The sequence below is a fragment of the Equus caballus genome, chromosome 23 (genome assembly GCF_041296265.1).
Source record: "Equus caballus isolate H_3958 breed thoroughbred chromosome 23, TB-T2T, whole genome shotgun sequence".
In the NCBI taxonomy this organism is placed as follows: domain Eukaryota; kingdom Metazoa; phylum Chordata; class Mammalia; order Perissodactyla; family Equidae; genus Equus; species Equus caballus.
The window spans coordinates 38627782-38654610 of NC_091706.1; the positions used below are offsets into that span (position 1 = coordinate 38627782).

At 38.1% G+C, this 26829-nt stretch overlaps 1 protein-coding gene across 3 annotated transcripts in view; it reads right to left on the reverse strand.

Annotated features, from left to right (window-relative positions):
* The window catches only part of GLIS3 (GLIS family zinc finger 3), a 446896-nt gene that overhangs the window by 86841 nt on the left and 333226 nt on the right, over positions 1–26829 (reverse strand). For all 3 annotated transcript variants that reach the window (XM_005604984.4, XM_001491923.6, XM_070248275.1), the window contains 2 exons: positions 17783–17944; positions 13370–13480 (listed from right to left, as the gene is read on the reverse strand). In XM_005604984.4, coding sequence (XP_005605041.1) covers positions 13370–13480; positions 17783–17944 — 273 coding nt within the window. The remainder of the gene's footprint in view (positions 1–13369; positions 13481–17782; positions 17945–26829) is intronic.

Sequence of the window (26829 nt, forward strand, 5' to 3'; positions counted from 1 at the left end):
TCATCCTTGACTGCTATTTTGAGTACACAGAAATGAAATCTGATTTCTGTATTTGCTTATGTACAGATGAGGAAATGTCAAGGATGTCCTCTGCACTATCATCTCAAAATGCAATTTCTATTCAAAGTCCACAGTGGGTAAATATTATCCAGATTCCTACAGCTGGTGCTTGTGCGCTAGGGCTAGCCCAAAGTACTATTGTGAAATGGAGCTTCTTGTCTGTCATGATCTTGCCACCTCTTTACTTATGTTTTCCCTCTTTAGTCTCCTTTTTCAGAGCCCAGTGCTGTCCGTGCAAATACTGAGTGAGGAAAACTTATGGCAGTGAGTTTTCCTATATATTACTGAGTAAAAAGAATCAAAACAAAGGGGCCCCATAATATGTTTATATATATAATAGAAAAATATATGGAAAGATATGCACCAGTGTTAAGCCACTGCAATAAAGAATATCTCAACTCTGCTACTACCTGGCGTCTGTATGTCCTGTGAGTGAGAGTGCCAAACAGGAAATGTTAGAGACATAACTGCTGGAGGTAGAGTGGGAGAGGGGTACAGAGCCTAGCACAGGGGAGAAGATCGAAAGACAGCCCACTTAGCAAGTCAGGAAACTCAAGGTTCTAAGCCTCCACAAACTCTGCTACAAAAACACTTGTAAATATGATTATAAAAGTACACTTTGAGAAAGTGCAAAGAGATAAGGTCCAGAAAGTAGAGAAAGAGAGATCCATACCTCAAATTTCAACAAGGCAAAAAAGACAAAGCCTAGAAATGCAACTGATGACCAGAACACTTAAACTTCATGCTTGGAAAGATTCTAGAGAGAATCACAGGTTGGTGAGCAGGTCAGAAGGAAGGAAGTCAATAGGAGCCAGGATAGAGTTATTGAGAACAACCAGAGAATCCTCATTTCCTTTTTCTTTTTTGAGGAAGATTAGCCCTGAGCTAACTACTGCCAGCCCTCCTCTTTTTGCTGAGGAAGCCCGGCCCTGAGCTAACATCCATGCCCATCTTCCTCTACTTTATATGTGGGACGCCTACCACAGCATGGCGTGCCAAGTGGTGCCATGTCTGCACCTGGGATCTGAACCGGCGAACCCTGGGCTGCCGAGAAGCGGAATGTGCGAACTTAACCTCTGCACCACCGGGCAGGCCCCTCATTTCCTTTTCAGATACCATGAAGTGAAAGCCACACATATAATGAGCCTAGAATTCAACAAGATATTTAGCAGAGTCTCTCATGATAGCGTTTTGGACAAGACTAAGAAACCTGGAACTGATGACAGTCCAGCTGGATGCAGTCATAATTGGATTAACCACTGTATCTAAAGAATATTGATTAATGGAAATATGCCAACCTAACTAATTGCCTTGTCTCCTTTCACCCTAAATCTCTAATTCATCCCCGACATTACCACCATAATTTTCTTTCTAAATCATAGGTCTGACCACAGACTATGTTTAAACATCATAGGATGGCTTACATGGCCCTTTAGCACCAGTTCCCTTGTCAACCTTTTCAACCTCAATGCTTGTCTCAATAGCCATTAAATGACACTGTCGGTCTCATGTGACCCTAGCTGAAACTGTATCCTATGGCAAGAACAAAAAAGAAAGCATAGAGAGGAATGCAATCCATATGCTAAAAATTCTGGAAGCTGGGTAATCAGAAAAAATTGTAGGGAACTAGGGATATTAATGCAGAAGTTCTACATAGATCAGCAAGGCATTATGGGAAAGAAGAAGCGTCTTTGGAAGACAGTACTAGAACCCATGTGTAGTTGTTCCAGGAAGGTAGGTATTTGACTCAATAATATAAAGAATATTTGGACATAATAGACTTAATAAATAACAAAAAAAGGGATTGTCTTAGAAGCTGGAAAGCTTAAGATTTCTTGAAGAGGCTTTATGAATATCTTCTGGGAGTTTCTAAGTGTGAGTCCCCATACTGGGCTGCAGGGAGGATGAGGTGACATTTAAGGACTCATAATCCCGATGGATTGCAGCTGTGCCTACAACTGGCCCCGTGAAGTGGCAGTATAGCAAGCACCCATGCCAAAAAGCTGCTCAGGAAAAACATGTTTCTATTCTAATTAGAAGAACAGCTGTACTGAGGCATTTACTATTGGTAGTCCTTTAACAGTTAACTCAGGAGTTAGTCCCTACTCAACAAACAGCGGAAACAGTGAGCATTTAAGATGTCACATGACACCATGCTAGAGTTTATAAAGAGGGCTCTGGATTGCCTAGTGAGAGAATAATCTTTTGCCAAAAGGTTTTGTGGAATGCCAAGATTGCAAACAGTATGTCAAGACTTAACAAACAGCTTTGCATTAGGCAGTATTAACTAATTCTGGCGCACTTTCTGTAGGTCTTTCGTCTTGTAGGAAAACAGCATACCACCTTTTGGCATCATACTTGGCTCCCTTTCTGCTTCTAAATTTTCTCACTTCTCAGAAACAAACTAAAGAAAGTAGAAGTAGTAATAAAAAATTCATCTTCACTCTAAAGGCCAAAAGAATAAAATAAGATAATGTATACAAAATGACTCTGAAATGTTAAAGCATTAAACATAGGCAAAGTAAGACCCTTTCTTTATTATCACTATTACCACGATCACTATTAGAACATCCGAATCACAGAGACTGGATTCCACTTGATCAACAACTCAAGTGGAGCCTTGCAAAAGGCTCAAAGACCTATATGTCAAGTTCTCCCAACTTCTCAAGCAAGAATCCAACTAAACCAGCTGGGGCAGGAAAAGTCTCTTCTCCTCTTAGAAAATTCTTGTTATTATCTGACTTTCACCTCTCTACCCGACTAAGTAAAGCCAATTCCCTCAGCAGAAATGGAAGATGGCAAGCCATTTTCCTCTATATTGTAATACCTTCTAATAACAACTCCCACCTCCGTGGCCCCAGCTACCTCCTCCAAGGATTGAACTCTGTCTACACGCAGGACTGCAACAAACTGTGTTTTCTCACTAATAGCTACGACAAACCTAAGGGTTGCTGTTACTATCTTGATTTCACAAATGAGAGCCTGAAGTTTAGACACATTAAGTAATTCATCCAAGGTTATATTACTAAGACTGGTGATGTACGGATTTGAATTTAGGTCCATGACTCAGACATCCATATGCAGAAGAAACAAGCAGATAACTCACACAAGAGGAAATAAAATAATAAATAATTATAATAAGGAAATAATGAGAAGTCTTCTGTCAATTTAGCAAAGGCAAATTCAGGAAACAACCAAGGTCTAAAATGGGCACAAAAGTACAACTTCAGCATAAATCTGTACCCATCCATCTCTCATTCACACAACAATATCTGTGGGAGGACTGACAAAAGGCAAGGATTTCCAACCCAAAGACGTGAATTCCCTGGATGAAAATGGATGTTAGGATGGTCACCTTGTCCAGTCGAGATTTTAAAACACATAAATGTGACTATAAATGTGTTTCTTGTGTGAGGAAAAAACAAAGTGGATATATAAACCATTTTCAGTTCTGATACGATCTCAGTTTCCATTAATTGTTTTTAAATGGCTAAAATTTCTCCGAGGGGAAAATCAATTAACAGAGGAATCTGGAGTAGAGAAAACTAACTTACTAAAATTTCAACAACCACTTGTCTTCTCTCTTAGAAACCCTTAATAGACACCATGATGTAATTCTAGTAGTAACAGCTAACCTTTATTGGGCATGCATAACATGTCGGGCACCATGCTAAGTGTTTTACTATCATTATTTCACTTAATATGATATAAACACACCATATTAACAAACATTATATGATATAAACTTATGACAAAAATGACTGATTTAAAAGTTAATATAATAATATTTTGGTAAACTTGTATGATTCTGTAAATTCTCTGATATATAATGTAAAATATATGTTTGAAAAGTATCCACTTATTTGCTTAAGTATAATCCTCTTACTCTCTTGGCACAATGTCTTTAAATTGGTTGGCATGAACATATTTGCTTTGAACAGTCAATGGTATAATGAAAGGGAACGGGAACGGGTATATCCAATAACTAATTTCCTTCTATTTTCCTAGTGAATAATCAATTTGCACTAATATAAATTACACTTTGAGGTTCATCATGCCCCATTTTCACGTGGCTAGTGTCACCTTCAAATAAAGTAACTTGAGTTAAATTTTAACATAATGGATTTTAGTTTGTGGTTGTGATGGTTAGTTTTATGTGTCCACTTGGCTAGCCTCTAGTCCCCAGTGAGGCAATAAAACACTAATATAGGTATTGCTGTGAAGATATTTTTTATATGTGATTAACATGTACAATCAGTTGATGTTTAAGTAAAGGAGATTATCCTTGATAATCTGGCTGGGCCTGATCCAATCAGTTGAAAGGCCTTCAGAGCAGAACTGAGGTTTCCCTGAGGAAGGAAACATTCCACCTGTGGACTGCTCATCCAATCCCGAAGCTGGGAACTCTAGCACGATCTTGTCTCTTCCCTTCCCCTCATCCCTGGCATTCAATCCATCACCACTTCCTGCCTACTCATTTTCATCCTGACTGCCACTACCCTCAGCCAGGTCTCCATTAAATCCTGGAAAAGTGCACACTGTCCTAACTGGTGCAATTGCTTCTAGTCTATCTCCACTCTGCATGTCAATTCACCATTTATACAATCAGCCCACCACTTGTCAAAATCCAGCTTTGACATCTCTGATTGCTTCAAGAGAAAGGAGCAGATCTTACCATTTCTGTACACCCAAGAACTTAGCAAAATATGAGACACACAGTAAATGTCAGGTAAGTAGAAGTCAATCCTACAGGACATCAGAAGCACAGACTCTTCTTACTGGGGATAAGTCTTTTGGGCATTTTAACTAAAGCCACGTGAAACAGTCACAAGGAGTCCTGCATTTCTTATGGCTCAGTGTCATTTTTTTTAAAACAGTTTTATTGAGGTATAATTGACATACAAAGAACTGCATATATTTAATGTATACAATTTGATGAGTTTGAATATATGCAAACACTCATGAAACTATTACCACAATCAAGGTAATAGACATATACAACACCTCCCAGAGTTTCCTTGTGTCCTGTTGTGGGTTTGTCTTTTTTTTTTTTTGGTCATCAGAGGGTCTTAATTTAGGAGAGTCAGTGAAATCTCTGGAGCCTGGCTTTCCCTAGAAAAATACATTTTGCACATAATTTCTGAGATTTTATGAGCTTCCTAAAACCCATCCTGCCATGGACCCGCCTTATGGTCCATGGACCCCAAGTTAATAACCCCTGAATAGAACCAAACATCACAGGTTCAAGTTTGATTTTAATTCCTTCTGGTTTGGGTGCCAGCTTCATTTCCCTCATCTGAATCTTTTTTGCACTATGCTCCAAGTGTCCATATGACCCAGAAGGACTGGCTGTAGTAATCAGTGAAAGATAACTCTACCCACAAGAATATTTGGTTCTCAGGAGGAAAATATTTCCAAGGACACTGTTGTTCTGTTGTCAGTCACAATCCACTGCCCTGGGTTGCAGATATGTGATATAACAAAGCTTTCTACTGAAATAGCTACCCTTTCACCTCTGAGGCTCTGTGTTTGCCTTTCAAGGTAGCTGTGAAGATTGGGAAATGGAAAAACCAGGGGAATGTAACTTAAGCTAAGTCACGAAGCAATTCATGGCACTGCTTAAAAGCAGCCCATACCTCCTGACATCCAATCCAAACGCTGCTCTAAGACACAGCCACCTTCCCAGTATCCACCATGAAAAGTTTTTACATTTGGCTTATCCAAGCTCTATGTGAAGTCACCCTGAAAATAATTCTTCATGGCGCAGAGCCAAGAGAAGAACAAATGGGAAAATATTGCCCATGGCTATCAAAGACAAAGCTCAACTGAAGCTGAAAAGGGAAGACAAGAGAGAACTAGAAGAGGGAGCAGTAATTGCACGAGGGACGTGAGTTCTTTAGAAGTGGAGACGAAGAGCAAAAGCCCGAGAAGGGCCATGGTGAGCTGTGTCATGATATTTTAGGACATTATATTTAGGCAGCACAGAGTCTGAGCTAAATGCTTTTATTCCAAAATCGTTTTCATCAAAAATCTAAAAAATCTAATAAGAGAAAGGGAATGAGAAGCTTAGAAGGCTTCTGTCTGTCAATCAATCAAAAAAGCAATTATCTAGGAACTATTTCCGAAGGTAGCTGTGCTAGGCACTGTACAGCCTGAATTGCTCATTAAAGCACCTGTCATAGGGTCCTCATCCTTTACATAGTTGGCCAGAGCTGAACCAAACACCCTTATTTTTTTGTTCCAATTAAGAATTTTCAGGGGGAATAGAAATAAAACTACTTTGCCATGTATGACAAAGTATTAAATAATATGTAATCAAGAACAAGATAAAAACTCGTAGATCTCCCTATTGCTTTAACAATAGAACCTAAGACCTCCCTCGTTAAGAATCTCTATCATTTGCGAAGGAACCCCCAGATACCATGTTTCAGAAGCATTCTCTGTGCAACTCTATCACAGCATTTCTCCTACTGTACTGAAAGCATGTGTCTCCATGTGCCTCTTGTTGGAATGTAATCTTCAGGAGGGTGACTTCAGGTCTCACTTGTTCCTAAATTCTCAGGGCTGGTGCAGGGCCTCACCTGTGCTACCTGAGCTGATTCCTCAGTGAATCACAGATGCTGACCATCTGAGTCTTTTTTTTAGGTGGGAGGCATGAGCTCTGTGTTTCACTGTCCAGCATACAGTCCCTTTAATGCCACTGCAGTGGAGGCCAGGCTGCAGGAAAGTGCAATTACCATAAGCTAAGAAGATCCTGACATCTATTGTGTTCTTAGTAGTACTAGGTCTTTTAAAAAAAGCTGAAACAGGAAGATACAGTATTTTGATTTAAGCCATGCTTTTAAAAATTTTGCAGCTAATACATTTCTCTCATTTCTAAAGTGGTCATTTGAATGTGTTCCTGACCAACTCACCTTAATAGGTGCCCCCTGCACTCTCCCTATCAACTCCCTTACTGTTTCCTTGCTTGCATTTACATTACTCACTTTCTGTTGATCTCTTTACTGTCATTGGGCTTCATCAAGACAATGTGGCTCTATGAGGACAGAGAACATGTATGTCTTATACACACTTGCATCTATGGTTCTAAACACAGTGCCTGGCACACAGTAAGTGCTTAAGAAATATTTGCTAAATGGAATAAATGAAATTATTTGAGATTGTATTTCTCAAATAATTTACTAGAAAAGTAGTTTGATGAGATTCTCTAGAGGAACAAGTAATTTTGAGCAATGCTTAATGTTATCTTGGAATATTGTATATCCAAGACTCTGAGACCTCTTGCAAGAAGCAAACAATTGAATATTATTTAGCTCAGCATTTCCCAAATACATATGACAACAAAAAACCTTTCAAAGCTAATATCTATTAACATCCTGTGGAATGTGTTCCAAAGAACACACTTTGGAAAACACTGCTTAAGAGCTAACAAAGACATCGGGTCACTAGGCCTGGAGATGCTAGTATTTATTTTTCTGTATTTACAAAACTGAAGACAACTTTTCTGAACTCTCCAGAAAGAAACAGAAGCCTTTACTTCCAATTGCTTACTCTCATGGACAACTGCCCCTACTACTCCTTCCCACGCCCAAATGCGAATTCTCAATTCCTTTTTAATAGCTCTAATCACCATGTAGTATCAAAATGCTCTCGGAAGCATAGCTGGCATCACTGGGTCTAATTAAAATGGAAGCCTCCATACAACTGGTTTCAACTCCAAATCAGTACTATTGGAACAGAGTTAAATTTAAGATGATTTGTTTTTATCATGTAAATTTAATTATTAATTAGCATCACTATTTTGAACCAAAATTATTTGTCTTACAAAAGGATATCCAGGACTTTCTTGAAACCTTCAACTTCAAAGTTACCTTCAACTGAGGCATCAGGATATTCAGGCAGGACAGTATGTCTCATCATCATTTTGAGATGTGATGTAAGTAATTTGTCACCAACAATTGTTAAAGTACAGAAGTTAGTAATTGACTCCCTTTAAAAAAACATAGTGCCATTTTAATGTCATCCCCTTGGCAGCATCACTCTTACTCAAATTCCAACGATTTCTTAACTGTGAGAGGAGGGGCGTGGGCTACTTCATCTTGAAATGATATGTCCGTGATATGTGCCTATCATTGACATGCCATTAGGAGTTGGAATGATTTTTAATTTATTCCTGAGGAAAGAAAGAAGGGAGGAAGAAAGGAAGGAAGAGAAAAAATGAAAGAGGACTGTCAAAATCTAGGAGGACGTCTGATCATGTCCCCAACTTTTGGATGCCATCCTCCATGTAGATGATGACAGAAAACAACTAATACAAAAGCAAGCCTCACTAGCTCTTCTAATACATGCTTCCATTTAGTGGAAAATATATTAAGATTTTATCTTAAAATATTTTAAGATTCCAACAACTGCATAAAGCAAGGTGAGCCACATGGTACTTAATGAAATTGTTTAAAGTTTTGAGCATGTATGGGGTAGTGGTGGCTCTGAACAGATTCCAAAGAATTGCCAGTTCTACATGAGGAGAGTTGCATTAAATAAGCTGCTCTATTTTGGCCAAAAAGCTATACAGAGCTGTTCTGTAAGTAGGAAATATAAACACATGATACATTCACACACATTTCAAATGCCATGCTTGGTTTATAACAGCTTGTGTTCAGGTCCCAAAAGTGAAAGTCATCAACCATGGTGGGTCAAAGGTGAATGTTTAACAAACACTTAACAAATCACACCCAAAGTCTGGAATCTTTGTGGAAGTGTGAAATGGACGTAAGATTCATGTCATCTCTAACTTTTGGCCCAGCGTTCGTTGCATTCACTTTAAAAAGTCCATTTTGACCAACAACCCAATTAAAAAAATGGGCAAAAGATGTGAACAGAGATTTCTCCAAAGAAGATATATGGATGGGCAACAGGTACATGAAAACATGTTCAACAGCATTAACCATAAGGCAGAGGCAAATCAAATCTACAATGAGATATCACCTCACTCCGGTCAGAATGGCTATAATCAACAAGACAGGAAACAACAAGTGTTGGAGAGGATGTGGGGAGAAGGGAATCCTCGTACACTCCTGGTGGGAGTGCAAACTGGTGCAGCCACTATGGAAAACAGTATGGAGATTCCTCAAAAAATTAAGACTAGATCTACCATATGATCCAGATATTCCACTGCTGGGTATTTATCCAAAGAACTTGAAAGCACAAATGCATAAAGACACATGCACCTCTAAGTTCACTGCAGCATTATTCACAATGGCCAAGACTTGGAAGCAACCTAGGTGCCCATCAGGGGACGAATGGAAAAAGAAGACGTGGTTTATATATACAATGGAATACTACTCAGTCTTAAGAAAGGATGAAATCCAGCCATTTGTGACAACATGGATAGACCTTGAGGGAATTATGCTAAGTGAAATAAGTCAGAGGGAGAAAGTCAAATACTGCATGATCTCACTCATAAGTATAAGATAAAAACAACAAACAACACATAGCAATAGAGATTGGATTGATGATTACCAGAGGGGAAGGGGGAGGGAGTAAGGGGAAAGGGGTTATTAGGGACACATGTGTGGTAATGGATTTGTAATTAGTCTTTGCTTGGTGAACATGATGTGATCTACACAGAATTTGAAATATAATGTACATCTGAAAGTTATATAATGTTATAATCCAATGTTACTGCTATAAAAACAAAAATTAAAAATTCAAAAAAACCCCTCCTGCCTATGGCACTTCTAAGGTGAAAATGAAAAATTCTGATAAAACTCACAGCCTTGTGGAAAATTTCAGGTGACTTATTGCCTTAGTTTTCTGTTATTTCACTACTCACTATCAGACAGAATTGAAGGACAGATTTTGCCTTTCCTCTGCGAGCTATATTCTCTTCTCACTGGAGACCATAGCTGGCGACTTGAGTATTTTGCTACTCATTTATCTGTGTAGCCTTCTATTTAATGGACTCAAGATCTGGAAAGCGCATTCAATAGATGAAGTCGATACATCAGCTGATGGGATGTGTGGGTGTGCGCGCATTAGGCAAAGAGAAAAGTTACTCTCTGCATGCAATGAGCCGAATTATCCCTATTCCTTTGAAGAAGAGTCTTTTCTTCTTTTTCTTCTTCTTCTTTCTTTTCAGAGCTTGAATAACATTTAGCTGAGATTTCAGGTTCCTGGTTTTCAGTGGGATCCAACAGATGTGGGAAAGGGCCACCAGCCCATGGCCAGGGCATCACTTACATATCTCTTCTTGTCCTGATAAAACATTTGTATCGTGGCTGAGGGTGCCTTGTCACTGGCCCTGATTTCAGAGAGGGCCTCATGAAACTGGCCATGTTAAGACCAAAATAATGTCATTTAGTGTCTAGGAGGAGGTTAAAAAGAGGATTAGAGGCAGGCAGGCAGGCAGCGTATATTAAACGTGTCCATGACTAACAGGGTGTGACAGAAAAGGGTTTTATTCTTTTCAACAAAACAATTCCCTAGGGCTGGGACTATTACTCCACTGTGCCTTTATCACCTTGGAATTTTTATGGTTATTTTTGATGAATTCACATTTTTGTAAAGGCTTTTTTGAAAAGATGCCAGTTTTCAATTTTTAATTAAAGTCGTAAATAATCTTAATTCTGCCTTAAAAGGTTTATTGTTTCTTACTTTTTTTTTATTATTGCTGCCAGGAAATATTTCAAATACCAAGCCCTGATGTGAGTTAGCAATTAGAGTCTCTCCAAGGTCTAGTAACAACATTGTGCCCATGTAAATATTATATACTAGTATACTGGTGCAAGGTTTGAAAATGTGGATTCACTGATTTCAGGTTTATTGATACTGCTTCTCCTGGGAGTGACATTTCCTCTTTTTATTGGATGGAGCAACTTTCATCATTTAATTTCCACAAATTAATCCATCATAGATTCATAAACGATTTTTAAAATCTTCAGAGTAAAAAGATGGGTTAAAATTTGGAAAGTAAACACAGTAAAAGTGTCACTATGGGCTGGGCAATGAAAGTCAGCCAAATCTAGTGCAACCATTTGCAGGAAACAGTGCACATCAAAAACTAAATCATTGGGGAGACAACACCTCACTTTACATAAGACAAAGTTAAGAGAATACTGCGACATTTCACATTAGATTATAATACTGCTCCTCAAAAGTATATCCTTGTTATCTAGATTGCCTGTTGATGGTTTTCTGCAAATCACCTGTAAGTTTCTATTTTGTAGTCTCAAGGTCTGATTTTCTTTTTTACATTAATGCGCTTCAAGAATCTTTCACATAATCAAAACTACTCTTCTTTTCTTGAGAGGCTGAAACACACCATGTTTGAACAATAGAAACCAATTAATTAACAATTCCTGAAAATATCCCATAATGTTTCCATACCTACTGTCAACCTAGGTTACCTTATGTTGAACATCATATTGTTGCTTATTCATCTAGATATGGGACTTATGTTCTTTCATGTCCATGACAATTTTGAAGGTGCTCTCCCTTATGATAGATTTGCTATTACAGTAAAACCTCACACATTTAGGACAACTTGGAGGTGGAGAAAGGTCACATTTAGAGGAAAAAACGCTTATCAAGAGAGATTTTTTTTAACCAAACACAACTTTTCACTTCAAGTTTATAAGATATACATAGATAATGACAAAAACCATTAGACAGTCATTCTGCTGAACAGAGTTAATAACATGCAACAATAGTGTGCTATTTTAAAAATATTAAGCATCCTCCTTACAACTTTATTTATATTATTAATTCACTTAGCAGTTCCTTCGCTCTTCTAAAATACAAGAACATAGCCAATCCATGCTGAATGATCATCTGTTGTCATCTGTTGATAATGATCATCTGTTATCAATTTATTGTTATTCCAATTAAAAAGACAACTATATTTACAGAGAAAAAATTATTTTAACAATTGACTTACAATAGCGGGTTTGTGTACAATTAAGCAAATCTATCAAATCCTTCTAACTGGGCATTTTTCTAACTCTCAGGGAAGAGGTCAAGTCTTTCCATATATGAGCCCTCAACTGGCATTGTGCTAACACCTCTCAAGGAAGAAAAAGTGCAAGTAACAAAAAGACTACACAGCATTTCCTAATGTGAAAGTATTAAATCCCTGCAAACCATGAAGGAACACAAGATTCTAGTCAGCTGGAAGCCACGGTGACCTGAGAACCACGGCCATGGGGTTCAATCACTTGAAATAAGCTGATTCTTAAACTTCCCTTAAATTTGCTATGAAGGGCCCTTAGATGAAGCAGGTCCCATCTTAACACAAATGAAACACTCAAAAAGCCAAGGTCAGCTCAACATGTTTTCTGCCTCAGTCAGAAGAGACTTCTTGGTCCAAAAATTTACAGACTCAATTATCAGGATATGCCTTAAACGGTAGTAAGCTCCTCCTTTCTCGAGGTCTTGAAGCACAGCATGGCCAGCCACTTGCTGGAGACCTTATGAGGTCAGGAGAGCGAGTCAGGTGGGTTGGTTGGTTGTTATTTAACATTTCTTCCAAGTCTGAGATACTGTAATTTCTATGAACTCGAAAGATGCATTAATCCCTCATTGATGTCAAAGTAATTCCTTTCTCAGATTTTCATACACAATACCTATTAAGAAACGTGTTTCATAGCATTGGAGATTGGACTGGTGGTTACCTTTGGGGAAGGGGGGAGGGCAAAAGGGGTGATTAGGCTCACATGTGAGGGGATGGAGTATAATTAGTGTTCGGGTGGTGAACATGATGTAATGTATACAGAATTTGAAATATGATGTACATCCGAAAAAAATAAAAATTAAAAAAAAAACCTGAAAAAAAAGAAACGTGTTTTTTTCTAAGCTTAAAGGGAGAAAAGCTCTATGCTTACTTGCTCATCCTAGAGATTCACCTATCTTCTTCATCACAGCTAAAACGATTTTAGCCAACTGATATTTTAAGAAAAGGCACTTACCTCCAGAAAGAGTTTTTGTTGTGCTGTTTTTCCCAATTCAATTTTCTTTAGTTATCTGGACTTAATTTCCATAAAAGCCTTTTTCTACTTTCCAGTTTAGGTGACTTTCACTAATTTTCTCTGATTCTTATTATACAAGCCCTTCCCAGAAATTCATATAGGGTTTATCAGCTATGCAAACCATAGCCTTGCTATTGCTTCATGGAAGACTTCTCTCCTCAAAGAGTCTAAAATATATTACATCTTGAGAAGTACAAGAATTTCCAATGCCCCGTAGAAGCTCCCAGTACTGCAAGAGCAATTTAAATGTGCTTTTTCTGGCTGGATAAATCCTTTTTCAAAATTACCTTTTTCCTCACTTGTTGATCTTTGGAAGAATGTGCCTTCACATGCTTTCTTAGGGAACTTGGGTCTGTGTAGCGTTTGGTGCATCCTGGAATTTGACAAGCATAAGGTTTCTAAATAAGAAAGAAAGAAAGAAACAGCTGTGGTTAAATCATAAAGGCAACTGGGGGAGGTTTACTCAAAGACTACTGACTTCAGAGCGTGAACTATTATCAACTGACTGATGCGACATGCTGGGTAATATTCATGCATTTTAATTAGAAATCCCAGTAAGTTTGCAACAAGGCAAAGAGGGGAATAAAATTCCAAGAAACAAAGAAATGGCCTATCTTTGATGGTTTTTAAGAGACTGCTATAAAGTGCACTCTTACCACGAAACCTCGCGGCAATTTTAATGTGGAAATTATTAATAAGCATCTCCAGTCATACTTACAGTTCTGTTCCCCTGAAAACACTCTTTGGTACTGTCAGAAACTAGGAAACACATATTCTTTAAGAGTTCAGGTATAAAGAAACTGTAGAAAAGTCCAGGAAAGACTGGGAATGTTTCAGAAGAACCTTGATTCAGAAAGAGAGAGGGAGAGAATTAAAAGAGAAAATCAGTGGAAAGTGAGTAAGAGACAGAAGGTTTCAAACAACAGACACATGAAAAATCAGCCAGAGAAACATTAATACTATTAGTTGTAGAGGAGTCTTGGTGCTAAGCCTGGGTTATGTGAATAAGCCCTTGGCTGAGTATGATGAGAACTCAAGTTTTGGCCGCTCCAATTCCCCCATGCTCCTGAAAGATGTGAGGGGTGGAGCCGAAAGCTGAGGCTAGAAACTTTTTATTTTTGTATCCCTGGTGATGGGTACACAATAATTAGGAATGAATGAATGAATGAGAGCACTACACATCGATTCACATTTTAGCACCTATTCCTATTATAACAACAAAATTCATAGCAAGGGTTTGAGAGTATGGCTTTTAAGCTGTGAAATAAATCAAAACCTTCTGCTTGTTCTAAGAACTGAAAAAAAAAATCACGAGATTAACTGTGTTTATAAGATGTATTAACATCACTCATCTACTTAATATCTCAACAGGTAGATATCAGAGCTATGTCTATGTGAGGTGAAATGTAAGGAAGAGAACTGAAACTCTGTCTCTAAAAGAGAATTTTTGCTTTAGAAACTTGCTTATTGATACCCCCCAAAAAAACTCAGATTTTTTTTTCCTACTGTTTATATTTTGTTCCTGTTTTCATGTGCATGCTTGTCATTTTGTGGGCCAAGATGTAAGTGGATTCTATTATTTGCCCCTCTGGAAGCTATGTTATGATTCGTGCTTTTTTTTGGCCATTTTTTATTCCAAGAACAAGGTAAAGTCATGAATATATACAGTAATTCAGTTAGAAACTCCCATATTGAATTGTAAGTTTGATTATGTGATGTTTTTGTTCATTGACTGATTGACTGAATCACTCAACAGCTCTTATGCTTCCGTAATGTGCTGGGCACTGTGTTACATATTAGGGACATAACAATGAACAATGGATGAACTAGGCTCTCAATATCTCACAGTTTTTGCAAAACACTGAGCCAATTATAGGCTGAAGTCACTTACCAATGAGTTTCCATTGGGTAACCAAAGGTTTTCTTTAACCTGGGAATCTTTACTGGGTGCACACAGCTTTCTTGTCCTGGTCTTCTCTTTCCTGCCTTGGCTTTGGGGGAGCAACTAGCCAATATCTTTATTGGCAGTCATCTTGTGACCATATAAGCTCACGTTTTAAGCATCAGGGGAGATGTTGCATATAAAAAAAATCTTTGGGAATATTAACATGTTATATAAATTGATGCCTTTATTAGTACCATGGTTGCTATTATTTGGGTTGGAAAGATAAGAAATGGATCATGTCTTTTTTTTTGAGGAAGATTAGCTCTGAGGTAATCCTCCGTTTTTGCTGAGGAAGACTGGCCCTGAGCTAACATCCATGCCCATCTTCCTCTATTTTATATGTGGGACGCCTGACACAGCATGGTTTGATTAGTGGTGCATAGGCCTGTGCCCGGGATCCCAGCCAGTGAACCCAGGGCCGCTGAAGCAGAATATGCGAACCTAACCACTATGCCACCAGGTCATCCCCTGGATAATGTCATTTTGTATTTGTTTTTGAGATGTTCCTGAAGAAAGCTTGAATACTCACCATTCCTCCTTGCTGGGCTTCACTCCCCTGCTGTCAGCCACCTGGGACTGGTATGCCAAAATAGCAGTGTCAGGGGCTGGGCTCAGTAGTACTGGTGTACTGGCCATTTTATCTCAGATTACCTAAGCTTTAAATGGCATGTTACACTTCATCAAACTCTATTTCTCATTATTTTCCATTTGTACAGTAAAACTATTTCTCCTGTTTAGATATTAAGATGCAAATAGAGAAATGAATTAATAAAACTTTTCAGAATTAGAATTATGAACTCAGTAATCTTTATGGGAAAACCATTTTCCTATAAGTAAAGAAACATTTAGTTGAAGAAAGATAATTTATCCAAAATTCTGACAGCATTAGCAATAAGGAGTGCTTAATAAAGGGAATGGGGACCTAAATTTAAATAATAAATTCTTCAAGCAACTACAGTTTGCTTTTTAAAGCAAGTGTTTAATTTCTATATGATTTTAAAAGAGCTTAATAAAAATTTAAACAGGAGGTAGTTTGGATCTTAAAGAGAAAAAGACAGTTTTAAAAGATTTAATAAAGAATAATTTAAAAAAAAAAGCTGAGTTTTAAAAGCTACTGTATTGAACTGAATCATGAAATTATCACCTTAGGTAGCTTTCCTCAAAAATTTTAAAAAGGGATATATTTTTTTAACTTCCCAAATGATTTTAGAAAATGTTCTTAGTCTGATTAGCTAAAATAAGCTCCAAGCAAAGAAGGGTATTGTAGAACCATAACACTTAGCCTCACAATAGTTCTTTCAAACTACAGATAACTAGCTAGAGTAGAAGCAATTTCTCAAGACAATCTTGTCTCATGAATGTTCATTCTTCCATGATAAAGTTTAATGACAAATTGGAAAATTTATTGGATTCTACCAAGACCATTTTAGACATACAAAATAGGGCATTTTAACATAATTTATTCTTTTTTCCTACTTCTACCTTTAAAAAATACAGCTATTCAGCAAATTTATTCATTTAATATTCTATTCTATTGGTCCTAAAATCACTGAATTCAATTCAGTTAGAGCAGAAAGGGTCCATCTTATGCCCATATTATTCTAATTATATTTCAGATATTTACTAGGCAAACCATCACATTTATGTATATTAGGAGATAATTCTATTTAGAAAGGTTATGTGACACATAGCTAAAATGACTTCTATCAATATGACTAATAGAGACTAATATAAAATTTAATCAATATGTCAACTATAACATCAGAAGAATCTTAAATATGTATGAGAAGGTGTATAGAAATAACAGTATCTTTTCAAAATTCAAACTCTGGTGTAGTTTAATAATAGACATCAGACTGTTAACACTGAAAAAGTACTGTCATGAATACATTATTTGCAAGAACGTGAAATAAGAGATCTGTGATGTGTATAATACATTTATCCTGATGGCTTTGTTAAGCGAAGTGAAATTACATACAGTCTACCTGGCCTCATGTAAGGAAAATGGCATCAAAATCTGAGAAATGCAAAGGAGGACAATCACCATAATTGAGAAAATAAAAGAATATAAAAGGCATTTGCAAATGAGCAAAATGTTGCAGCACTAAGAGAGTTAAGGTGTAATAATGAAAATCAATTGTTCTCATAGGGTTTACGTCAATGGATGTGTGGCTGTTAACACATAGGAAGCGTGATGAAACTGAACCCCGGGGAAAGATTTGTTGATTTTTTTAGATCGCCTGAAGCTTAAAATACTAGCTGGTTTCTAAAGCAAAAGGCCCCATTCACTCTCAAAAACCTTGCCAGACTCAAAGTTCTTATGTCAAGAAGAAAATCACCAGGGTAAGAAAAAAAAAATGCTTCCTATTTCTAGCAATAGCATATATTATCTATTTTAGTGTATCATGATATTTGAATACTTATTTTAATGCCCAATCTCTAGGTCTCATTCTCAGTACTAAAATCTTCTATGTGACGGCCCCTGAACTGCCTCTGCTTGATACACAGAGGTAACCAAGGAACCCCTTTGTCCCAGGCAGTTGTAATATTTAGGATAACTTGTGACTACAGAAAAATGAAGAAAGAGCCAAACAGGGCCCCTTCTGGCCCTTTCCCAGGTTCCACTGCTGCCTTTGGCATTGTCCCTATAGCCTACAGACCATAAAGCAAACACCTTCACCATCCCACTATCAAACGGGCACTTCCTCAGGCCAGGGCTTCCGGCTGGAAGTTGGAAAGCTCCTGCCATTCTTACAGTGTCCAGATGTGTCCTCTGGTGCTTGGCGCGGTCACTGGAGTTGCTGAATGCCTTCTGGCAGCCCGGATGCTGGCACAAATACGGCTTTTCGCCCGTGTGGCTCCGCAAGTGAATCTTGAGATTTTCGAGCCTTGAAAAGGCCTTCTTGCAACCTTCAAACTGCAGAAAGAAAACAATTTTGGGTTGTTGAGAAGGACCTTTAGATCTGGGAGACAGGGAAAAAAAAAAAGTCCTTAGTTCGTACTTGGCCTAAAACAAAAAAATAAAATGAAATCCAAACAGTAACAAATATTACTTCTAAAAATATCCATATGTTTATGTGAACTGCATTTTTCCACTGAATATACATGCCACTTTCCATACCAGATTTGGGTCCCAAACTGATTTCTGTGATTACTTATGTCAGAGAAAATTTGCTGTGAGCCATCTGGCTCAGTTAATAAAAATACAGTAATGCGTGTCTTAAAGATTTATTAAAAAATTAACACACTTTTCCATTTCCAAATTGGTCTAAATTGAAGGAACCAGGAAGGCAGAAACTTTTTACAACTAATAAACTAACAAGAAAAATCAGAGTGAGGTATGAAAAAAAAGGTGAATTGACGATCCAAGAGCTCGAGATGAAAAAGACGTGTGTGCACTGAATCATTATGATTATGAACTTCCCTAACAACATTTTACGTGGTTTTTCAACTCCCAAAAAAGTGATCTTGTTAACATATAGAGTGATGCTAAGCCTAACGAGATAAAGTTTTTAAGGTGCTTTTAAAAAGGTTTTGGAAGACAATTTATTTAATGCTAAGTCATTTTCCAAATAAAGTGGTAGTTTTATTTATTTTTATTTTTTTAAAGAAATTTTGTTACCTAGTTCATGAAGACAAGAATTGAAGGAGAAAGGCTGAACATTTCAAGAAATGCTTCATTAATTTGTCAATATTTATTGACGGTAATATTTACTTAATGTCTTCTGTGGACAAAATATCAGCTACTATTAGCAGGTCAAAGTAACCCCAATCCTTGAAGTGACAATCTAATAAAGAAAATGTGTTAGAGAAAGCCTATAAATGAAGCATAAATGTGAGATGGGCATTTATCCTTTAACTCTCTCTTTGGTGCTAAGCCCCAGAATATTTATGTCACTTTGACAGTTTTAATCCTATTTGAATTCCCACTGCAAGAGAAATTTAGAAACATAGAAAAACTAACCAGAACAAAGCAAAACATGTTTAAAGCAATTAGGAAACCTCACCTCTTAGAGAGGAATGTGTGTGTGGCGGTTTGGGGTGGGGGACACAGAATATAAGTAAAGAAGGTAAATTTAAGATGTTTTCCATTCAGAATTAGTAGGTATAACAACTTCACTGCAAAAAAATTTATAAAATTCTTTGGCTCTCCTGCTTATTACAATAGATGATGGAGTACATTGTTCATGAAGGGATTATCCAGAGCTGGCCAGGTTTTCATTATCTGAATTTTCATCTTGAAGTAAAGGATGAACTAAGGAGAAAGAAGAAGCAAACATGTCATAACTCCATCTATTTAAGTTGTCCAGATTTTGCATGCTGGACTATTTTAAGAAATTTATGAAAGTTGCACTTATTTTTGATTGAGAGTTATACATGTTTCACAGACATATGTTGGTTTATTTCAATTTTGATATTTTGCTTAAAATAATTTTGGTGTTTTCCTGATTTCTATTTCACATAAAAATAAATTTAGCCTGAACAGAAGATGATTGCTGACGAAGCCTACTACTTTTTCAACAGAATGAAAGGCATACAATGCTATGTCGCTAGAGGGAGAGAGGAGTTAAGTGGCTTATTTCCACAGGTTTTCAAGTGGGTCTCAAATCTGACAATAAAGGGGCTCAAAGTTAACCTCCAATTCATAGCTAAGAGGCCTCTGCTGATGGAACCTCTGTTTTGAAGGTTCTCTCTGAATGACGATTCAGAGTAAACTACTGGAGCTTAGTTTATTTGACTTGGAATCACCTGGTGGACCACACAGGTCTGAAATGAGCTTGTGGTTTTGGACACACAAGTCTGTAGCCCAGTTCCTAAGAAGGCTCTGTCATAGGGTGGATATAATTCTGGGGCCAGTTCCAGGGGTGCATATCCAGACCTGGGTAGGCACCAGCATACAATCCCTCTACAGTTGCCTCAGATCTTGGTCAGAGAGAAGGCTGCATTGTTTTGACACCAACACGGGAGTGGAGAACCACTTTAGAATAGATTAATGAGGTTTCTGTGAGTACCAGACAGAACCCTGGATCTAGCACCGAGTGATTAGAGGGATCGCAGACATGTCGTAGAGCTAATTCAACCTGTCCACTTGATCAGACATAAACTGGATATAGATTAGAGTTTCCAAGTTCTCTCCAGTTAACAGTCAATGTAAATGTCTAATTAAAGTCAACTAATTGCTATTAATACTGTTAACAGAAGCAATGATCAAAAACCAACAGGCTTGCTGCATTCCAAGCAAATCAGTGAAAAGTGAACTACATCTCAGAACATCCTATTTTTTTTTTTTTTGAGATTTAAAAATTCTTTTTGGTGAGGATGATTGGCCCTGAGCTAACATCTGTGCCAATCTTCCTCTATTTTTTGTTTGTGGGATGCCACCTCAGCATGGCTTGATGAGCAGTGTGTAGGTCTGTGCCCGGGATCCAAACCTGCAAACCCAGGGCTGCTGAAGTGGAGTGCGCGAACTTAACCATCATGCCAGTGGGCCGGCCCCCTGACCATTTTTAAATAGCAAAGATGGAGGAGCATATGAGCACCCAGACTGAAAATGAAAACAAAAAGATTATCTGTGAAATCATGAAAATCCAGCTAATATCATGTTTCCTCTATAACAAGAAAAACCAGGAGACAAAAGTATTGGTAGTACTGGTACTAGCCTTATAGTATTTTCAGGGGAAAAGATGGAGTGAAGGAGTTAGATCCCATTGAGTTGTATGAATAAAGGCAGGAGAAAGGCAATTTCATGTACCCAGGGGCTCATAATACATACCACCCATTCACTGCTGTTGAAGAAACCATGAACCCAAGACCAATAAAGAGCTAGGCACTGAAGAACTGACAAATGGCTCAGTAGACGGCCTAACACCCAACCCATCACAAGTGTACGCAGGCAGCACACCTGACCGAACTCGCAGTACCACTAACTCTACATGAGGAAGGAGCTGCTGCTCATTTCTCTAATGGTGTCTGGATGAAACTTGAAAGCAAACAATTTTGTAATGAATCATTATCATTCATTATGGGAATAACCCTGTAATTCAACACAAGAATTTCCTCTCCCTTTGGCAATTTTATCCCTAGATTTATATGTTCAATTAAATGCAAACACATTAAAAATAAACTAACATTTAGGTAGAACTATAAAAGATTGTTACAAAATATACTAAAACTGGATGGCTTGGGTGTTTGGACAAATGGGTACCTTTTTTCCTTCTTAGTACTTTTTTCACGTTTTCTGAATCGTTAAGGAGAGTCTCACCTTGCAAATAACATGTAAACTTAGGGAAGCAGGGACCATAGGAGGAGAGTTTCCTTGGGTTTTTCCAAATGCTTTCTCATGGAGGCTCCTAAAGTGCAAGATCTATCCTGAGACCTAAGGTCCAAATTGTCACATGACTGCTCGTGTCACTGCCACTAACCCGCCTCTACACAAAAATTGACCAATATGGTAGGCTCAGGTCCTCTTCTTCCTGGACTGGCTGTAGAACCAGAAACCTAGGAGCCAGTGACACACAACTGGATTACCAGGTCTGAGCTTGCCCGTGGTTCAAACATAGGACACATATGGGAAGACGAGAGAAAACCAACAAACAAACTTTCAGAATTGCACAAGGTAGCAGAAGGAGGAAAAACAGAACACAAAAGAGACAAACACAGGGTGGTAGTGTGGGAGAAAGTGGTGGTGGGAAAGGGGTCTGGTATACCTGAGTAGTTTTATCTAAATAGCATTTTTTTTTTCCCCAAGAAATACTGAGTAAGCCCTGTGAGCGTGGCACTATGTGTTAGGCATTGGGAGGAACAAGAATAGAACTCCAGGTTTACTCATGGGAAGATGGAAGCAGGGTCAGTGCATAGGGCCGGGCAAGCCATTTACTGATGAACCTTTAGCAGTGAGTCTCACAGGCGTGGTGTATGGACCAGCAACATCAGCATGCGCTGGAAACTTGTCAGAAATACAAATTCTGGGCCGGCCCCGTGGCCAAGTGGTTAAGTTCGCGTGCTCTGCAGCAGGAGGCCCAGTGTTTCATTGGTTCGAATCCTGGGCGCGGACATGGCACCGCTCATCAAGCCATGCTAAGGCAGCGTCCCACATGCCACAACTAGAAGGACCCACAACTAAGAATATACAACTATGTACCAGGGGGCTTTGGGGAGAAAAAGGAAAAAAATAAAATCTTTAAAAAAAAAAAGCAAATACAAATTCTCTGGCCCCACCCCAGACTTACAGAACAGAACCCTGGGGGTGGGGGCCTAGCCATCTGTGTGTTAACAAGCCTTCCAGATGACTCTGATGCTACAGGGTGAGCCTGTGAGTTCAGGAATGCCAATCATATTGTAACCATTGTGATTTTCTTCTGAAAATCTCCTGACAGAAGTAAAATGTCTTGTAGAATTCACCCATTTCTAATGACAGAAGTAAAATGTCTTGTAGAATTCACCCATTTCTAATGGAGATAAGAGTCATATAGACGAGCAGCAATCTTGGACTGAAAAGGAACATCTTCATTCAAATGTGGGGCAGGGTTATCTCCATTCGCACAGCAAATGGGACAAAATCCCAGAATGCCAATCTCATATTAGAGATTCTTTAAACTCTAGACTTTTTAATCTGCTGCCAGGCAGATGTCTGGTTCTGAAATAAGTATGCCTAGAAGTTCCCTTAGTGGCCTCCTGACCAACAAAACATCCCACATTTCTAGTGCCCATTTCATTCCCTGTTGAGAAAAAGCACTGAAGGGGAACCATCGTTTTCCATTTGCATATTTCAGTGGCTTCACAGCCACATATGAGAACAATGCATGAAACTGTAAGTGACAACTTTAAATCTCATGGGTTTTGAAAATATTGCATTGCATGAAACTTCACTCTCAGAAAAATTTCTTTAACTCTGAAACTGTTTTCATGTAACAAACTTTAATTAAAAAGTATAAGTTGCCTCCAACCCAGAGAACCTTAGCTTGCACCACTTGGCTAATTTGAGAGATTATTCTTCATATTTAAAGGATCACAACTGGACTGTAATTACCATCTATATATATTGGCTTGATTATGGATTGTTGACATTATGTGGCATTAAGATGACCTTTGAAATATTACTTTCTCTTTCTATTAGAGGCTTTTGTGTAAAGTTCTGAAAATAAAAGGCTCATTAGACACCATTAAAACAGGATTTATTCCATATGTGTAAGCAATAATCAAGCGGAATATTACTCCCTCCCCTAATCAGCTACTTAGAGTGCTGAGAAGCACAAGTTCGTATTCAAAGCAGTAATAACAGCAAACCTTTGCTGATCAGGTTTCTATACCATCACTAATGTCAACAAAACCCAAACAGAAAGGAGTCTATGATGCTGGACAGGCTTTTTAAAAGTATACATTTGATTTCAATTAAGGCTCAGTGTTTATGGCTCTTAGAGGTACGTGCTTTTACATTTCATCAGTCGAGACCAATTAATCCCATTAGTGATGGCTGACCCTGTGATGCCGGGCAGTGCCAGGAACTGACTGATGAATTATATGCTAGTTTACGTCTTCCACTATAGCCCAAAGACAGCAGAGATGAAAGGCACTGGCAGGATAGTCAGCAAATATTTCTAATGCCAGGGAAACAGTGGCGGTCACTTCCACAACAGGCCCAAGAGCTCAAGTCCACTTGAATCACACACATACTGTACCTGCAAAAGGTGTAAACGAAACACTGCCTCTCCTGTGACTCAGAAAGAGAAGGCCCCCTCACATACCTGAGAAGAAGTGAGGAATCTGACCCATGGATTCAGCTGGGATTTAGAAGTTTCCTTCCAAGACAGTGCTTCCCAGTTTTCTGTGCTCATGAGTTACCTGGGCATCTTGTTAAAATGCAGATTCTGATTCAGTAGGCGTGAAGTGGGGTCTGAGAGTCTGTATTTCTAACAATTTCCTAGGTGATACTTCTAAACGGTGAGTGTTCAAAGAATACACCTCGAGAAGTAAGGTTCTAGGGATCATCAAACTCCCCTCAGGTTGAAAATGTGCAGTTTGATGTGATTTTTCTTTTAAAAAAAGAAGAGATAAACAAAAGAACTAGAGCAAGAATAAAAGAATTTTTTTAAAAAAGGATTTCTTTTGATGAACCAAACTGTGGCAGCTTCATCCTTAAAAATGTAGAAGAGTAGGGGCTGGCCCCGTGGCCGAGTGGTTAAGTTCGCGCGCTCCGCTGCAGGCGGCCCAGTGTTTCGTCGGTTCGAATCCTGGGCACGGACATGGCACTGCTCGTCAGACCACGCTGAGGCAGCGTCCCACATGCCACAACTAGAGGAACCCACAACGAAGAATACACAACTATGTACCGGGGGGCTTTGGGGAGAAAAAGGAAAAAATAAAATCTTAAAAAAAAAAAAAAATTAAAAAAAAAAAAAAAATGTAGAAGAGTAAAATGTAATTTTAAAATTTAGGTTGGGAAGATAACAGAAAGTGTTGTCTGGAAAAGAAAACAAAAAGCAGAAGAGATGTCAGAAAAAAAAAGGGACAAAGAATCAACACAGAGAGACTGCAAAGCACATTGGGAGCCTGACTTTGTTCCTCCTTCAGGCTCATTCGCATTGGGACGTATGGCTCGCCTCGTGCCACTCTGTGGTTTCTGTTCCCAGTGCATCTCATTAGGCCTGCATACTCCAGCACATCTTAATATTTACCACATCAGTTTGTAGAAAGTGTTACATAAAGGGAGAAAAAGAAAATAATTCAAATGTTTTGAGGCTTTTAAAAAGTACCTAGTTCATTAATTCACTGAGTGATACGAAATTCCTTCCTCTCCATGTTTCATTCAGATCACAAATTCCACAATGAGGACGGAGAAGATGGTGCTGCGTTTTCTTGCTTTGTGATTTTACTCATGCTTTCGGTCTAATCACCCTCTTGTCCATAACAGAACAAAGTACGCAAAGAAAAGGAGTTTCTGTGTTTCTTTTTGGTTGCTAAAAGGTAACATCTGATTTTACAATACTATTTCAAAGGTTCTACTCAGAGAAATAGTGGCCTCATTGGAAAACTAAAGTCTTGGTAGAGTTACCCTTGGTTAATTTTAGAGTTCTCTTAACTTCAGGGAAATCAGTGCACCCCAAACTGACTTTCCAAAGGTTCCAAGTATCGAAATAGATTTGCCCTTGCATTTCCCATGACAGCCTTGAAAGTTTCCGGGTCTGTCGGTTTAGCTGGGGCAGCCTGAGAAGGGGAAGAGACTATGACACTTTGGCCTCAATGAGTCAACCACTTCAGTGCATGCCACTCATCTGGTATTCTGAAGTGGCCCACAGAACTCATTTATCCAGATTGCCTGGAACTATTAAAAATTTTGTAGAATTAATATAAAACCTTTTCTGTAATGTTTTCCTAAACTGTAATAAAGAGATCCCAGTTACTAAGTTTTTCCTTGTTATTCTGGTGTACAAAATGAATCCATTAACTACCTCATAAATACAACTTCCTGGCTTGTTGAGCTTCTTGTTTTTGATTAAGAAATCTGTGTAAAACAAAGGTTACCTAAACGGGAAGTATGTATGTGTTTCTTATTGGTCCAAGGCAATTCATTGCTTTTTAACATTTTGGGTCAGGGGTAGCAGTTGTTCCTTAGAAGGGTATTCTAAATGAGGTGGCAAAATAAATGAGGGTGCAACTTACAAAACGAAAATGGAAAAAATGTTTTTGAGAAGCCACATGACAATGTAGAGAGAAATATGTTACTTCTGTGCCAACATTTGAACCATATTAAATTTTTATGGAAATTATCAAGTGTCTGGTTTACAACAATTGAAAGGAGCTGGGGACAAATAGAACCTCATCATGGGCATTATATTCGCAACTGGAAAAAGAATACTCCACAGGGCAACACTGATATTTAAGACATATCATATGACCCTCTCCAGTTATTCAACAAATATAAAGTATTATAGATTATTCATGTTGTATCAATACTATGCCAGAAAACTACAATTCCAAGCAAATAATTATTTCTGTGAGTGGGTAAATAATGAAAAACTGGTTGTCTGGGGTTGTTTAAACATAACAATAAGTTAGTTGCCTGGTTTTTATTGTTGTTGTGTATTAGCATTGATTTCATGCAATCTGCAAATATATATCTACTAGAGCACGTATACTTCAGATGTTCACAGCCAGACCTCAATAACGCACTTTGATTACATGCCAGTAGAGCAAATATATTTAAGACTACATGGTTGGCCCTGCATAAATACACCTAAAATCAGTCAAATTATTTAATTTTCTTTGTACCTGTGTTTCTTACCACCACATAGCCAGATACATTTCCATGTAAATCTATCTACATAAGCACAATACTTCTATGAAGTATATACAAAGCATACATATAAAAGCAACTTTCAGATGTTTTGCTACTTTAAAGAAAATTTTTCAAATTCTTTAAGTACCAGTCTATATGCCAAGTGCCCAAGGCCCTGCTCCATGGATGGACCGTGCACATATTGAGTTTTTTGCACATTCAGCACTTTATTAGGCTCTGCAGACAATACAAAAGAAACATCAGGCTCAACCCCACGTTTCCTGCATTCATAGAACATTTCAGGAGATAGATAACACCCAGAATAAATTTGGAATCTGATCCAGCCTGCTCTAAGACCTCTACATTATTTCTACATACTAAAGGTGAGGAAACTGAGAGAAGTTGGAGGAATTGTCCTTTGGATTTTAGGCATTAATTTTCTCATTTTTTTTAAAATGTCAGAAGCATTCTCTAAAACTTCAGTTTCTCTAAAAGGCCTCTCAAGTTTCAGAAAACAGATAAGGACA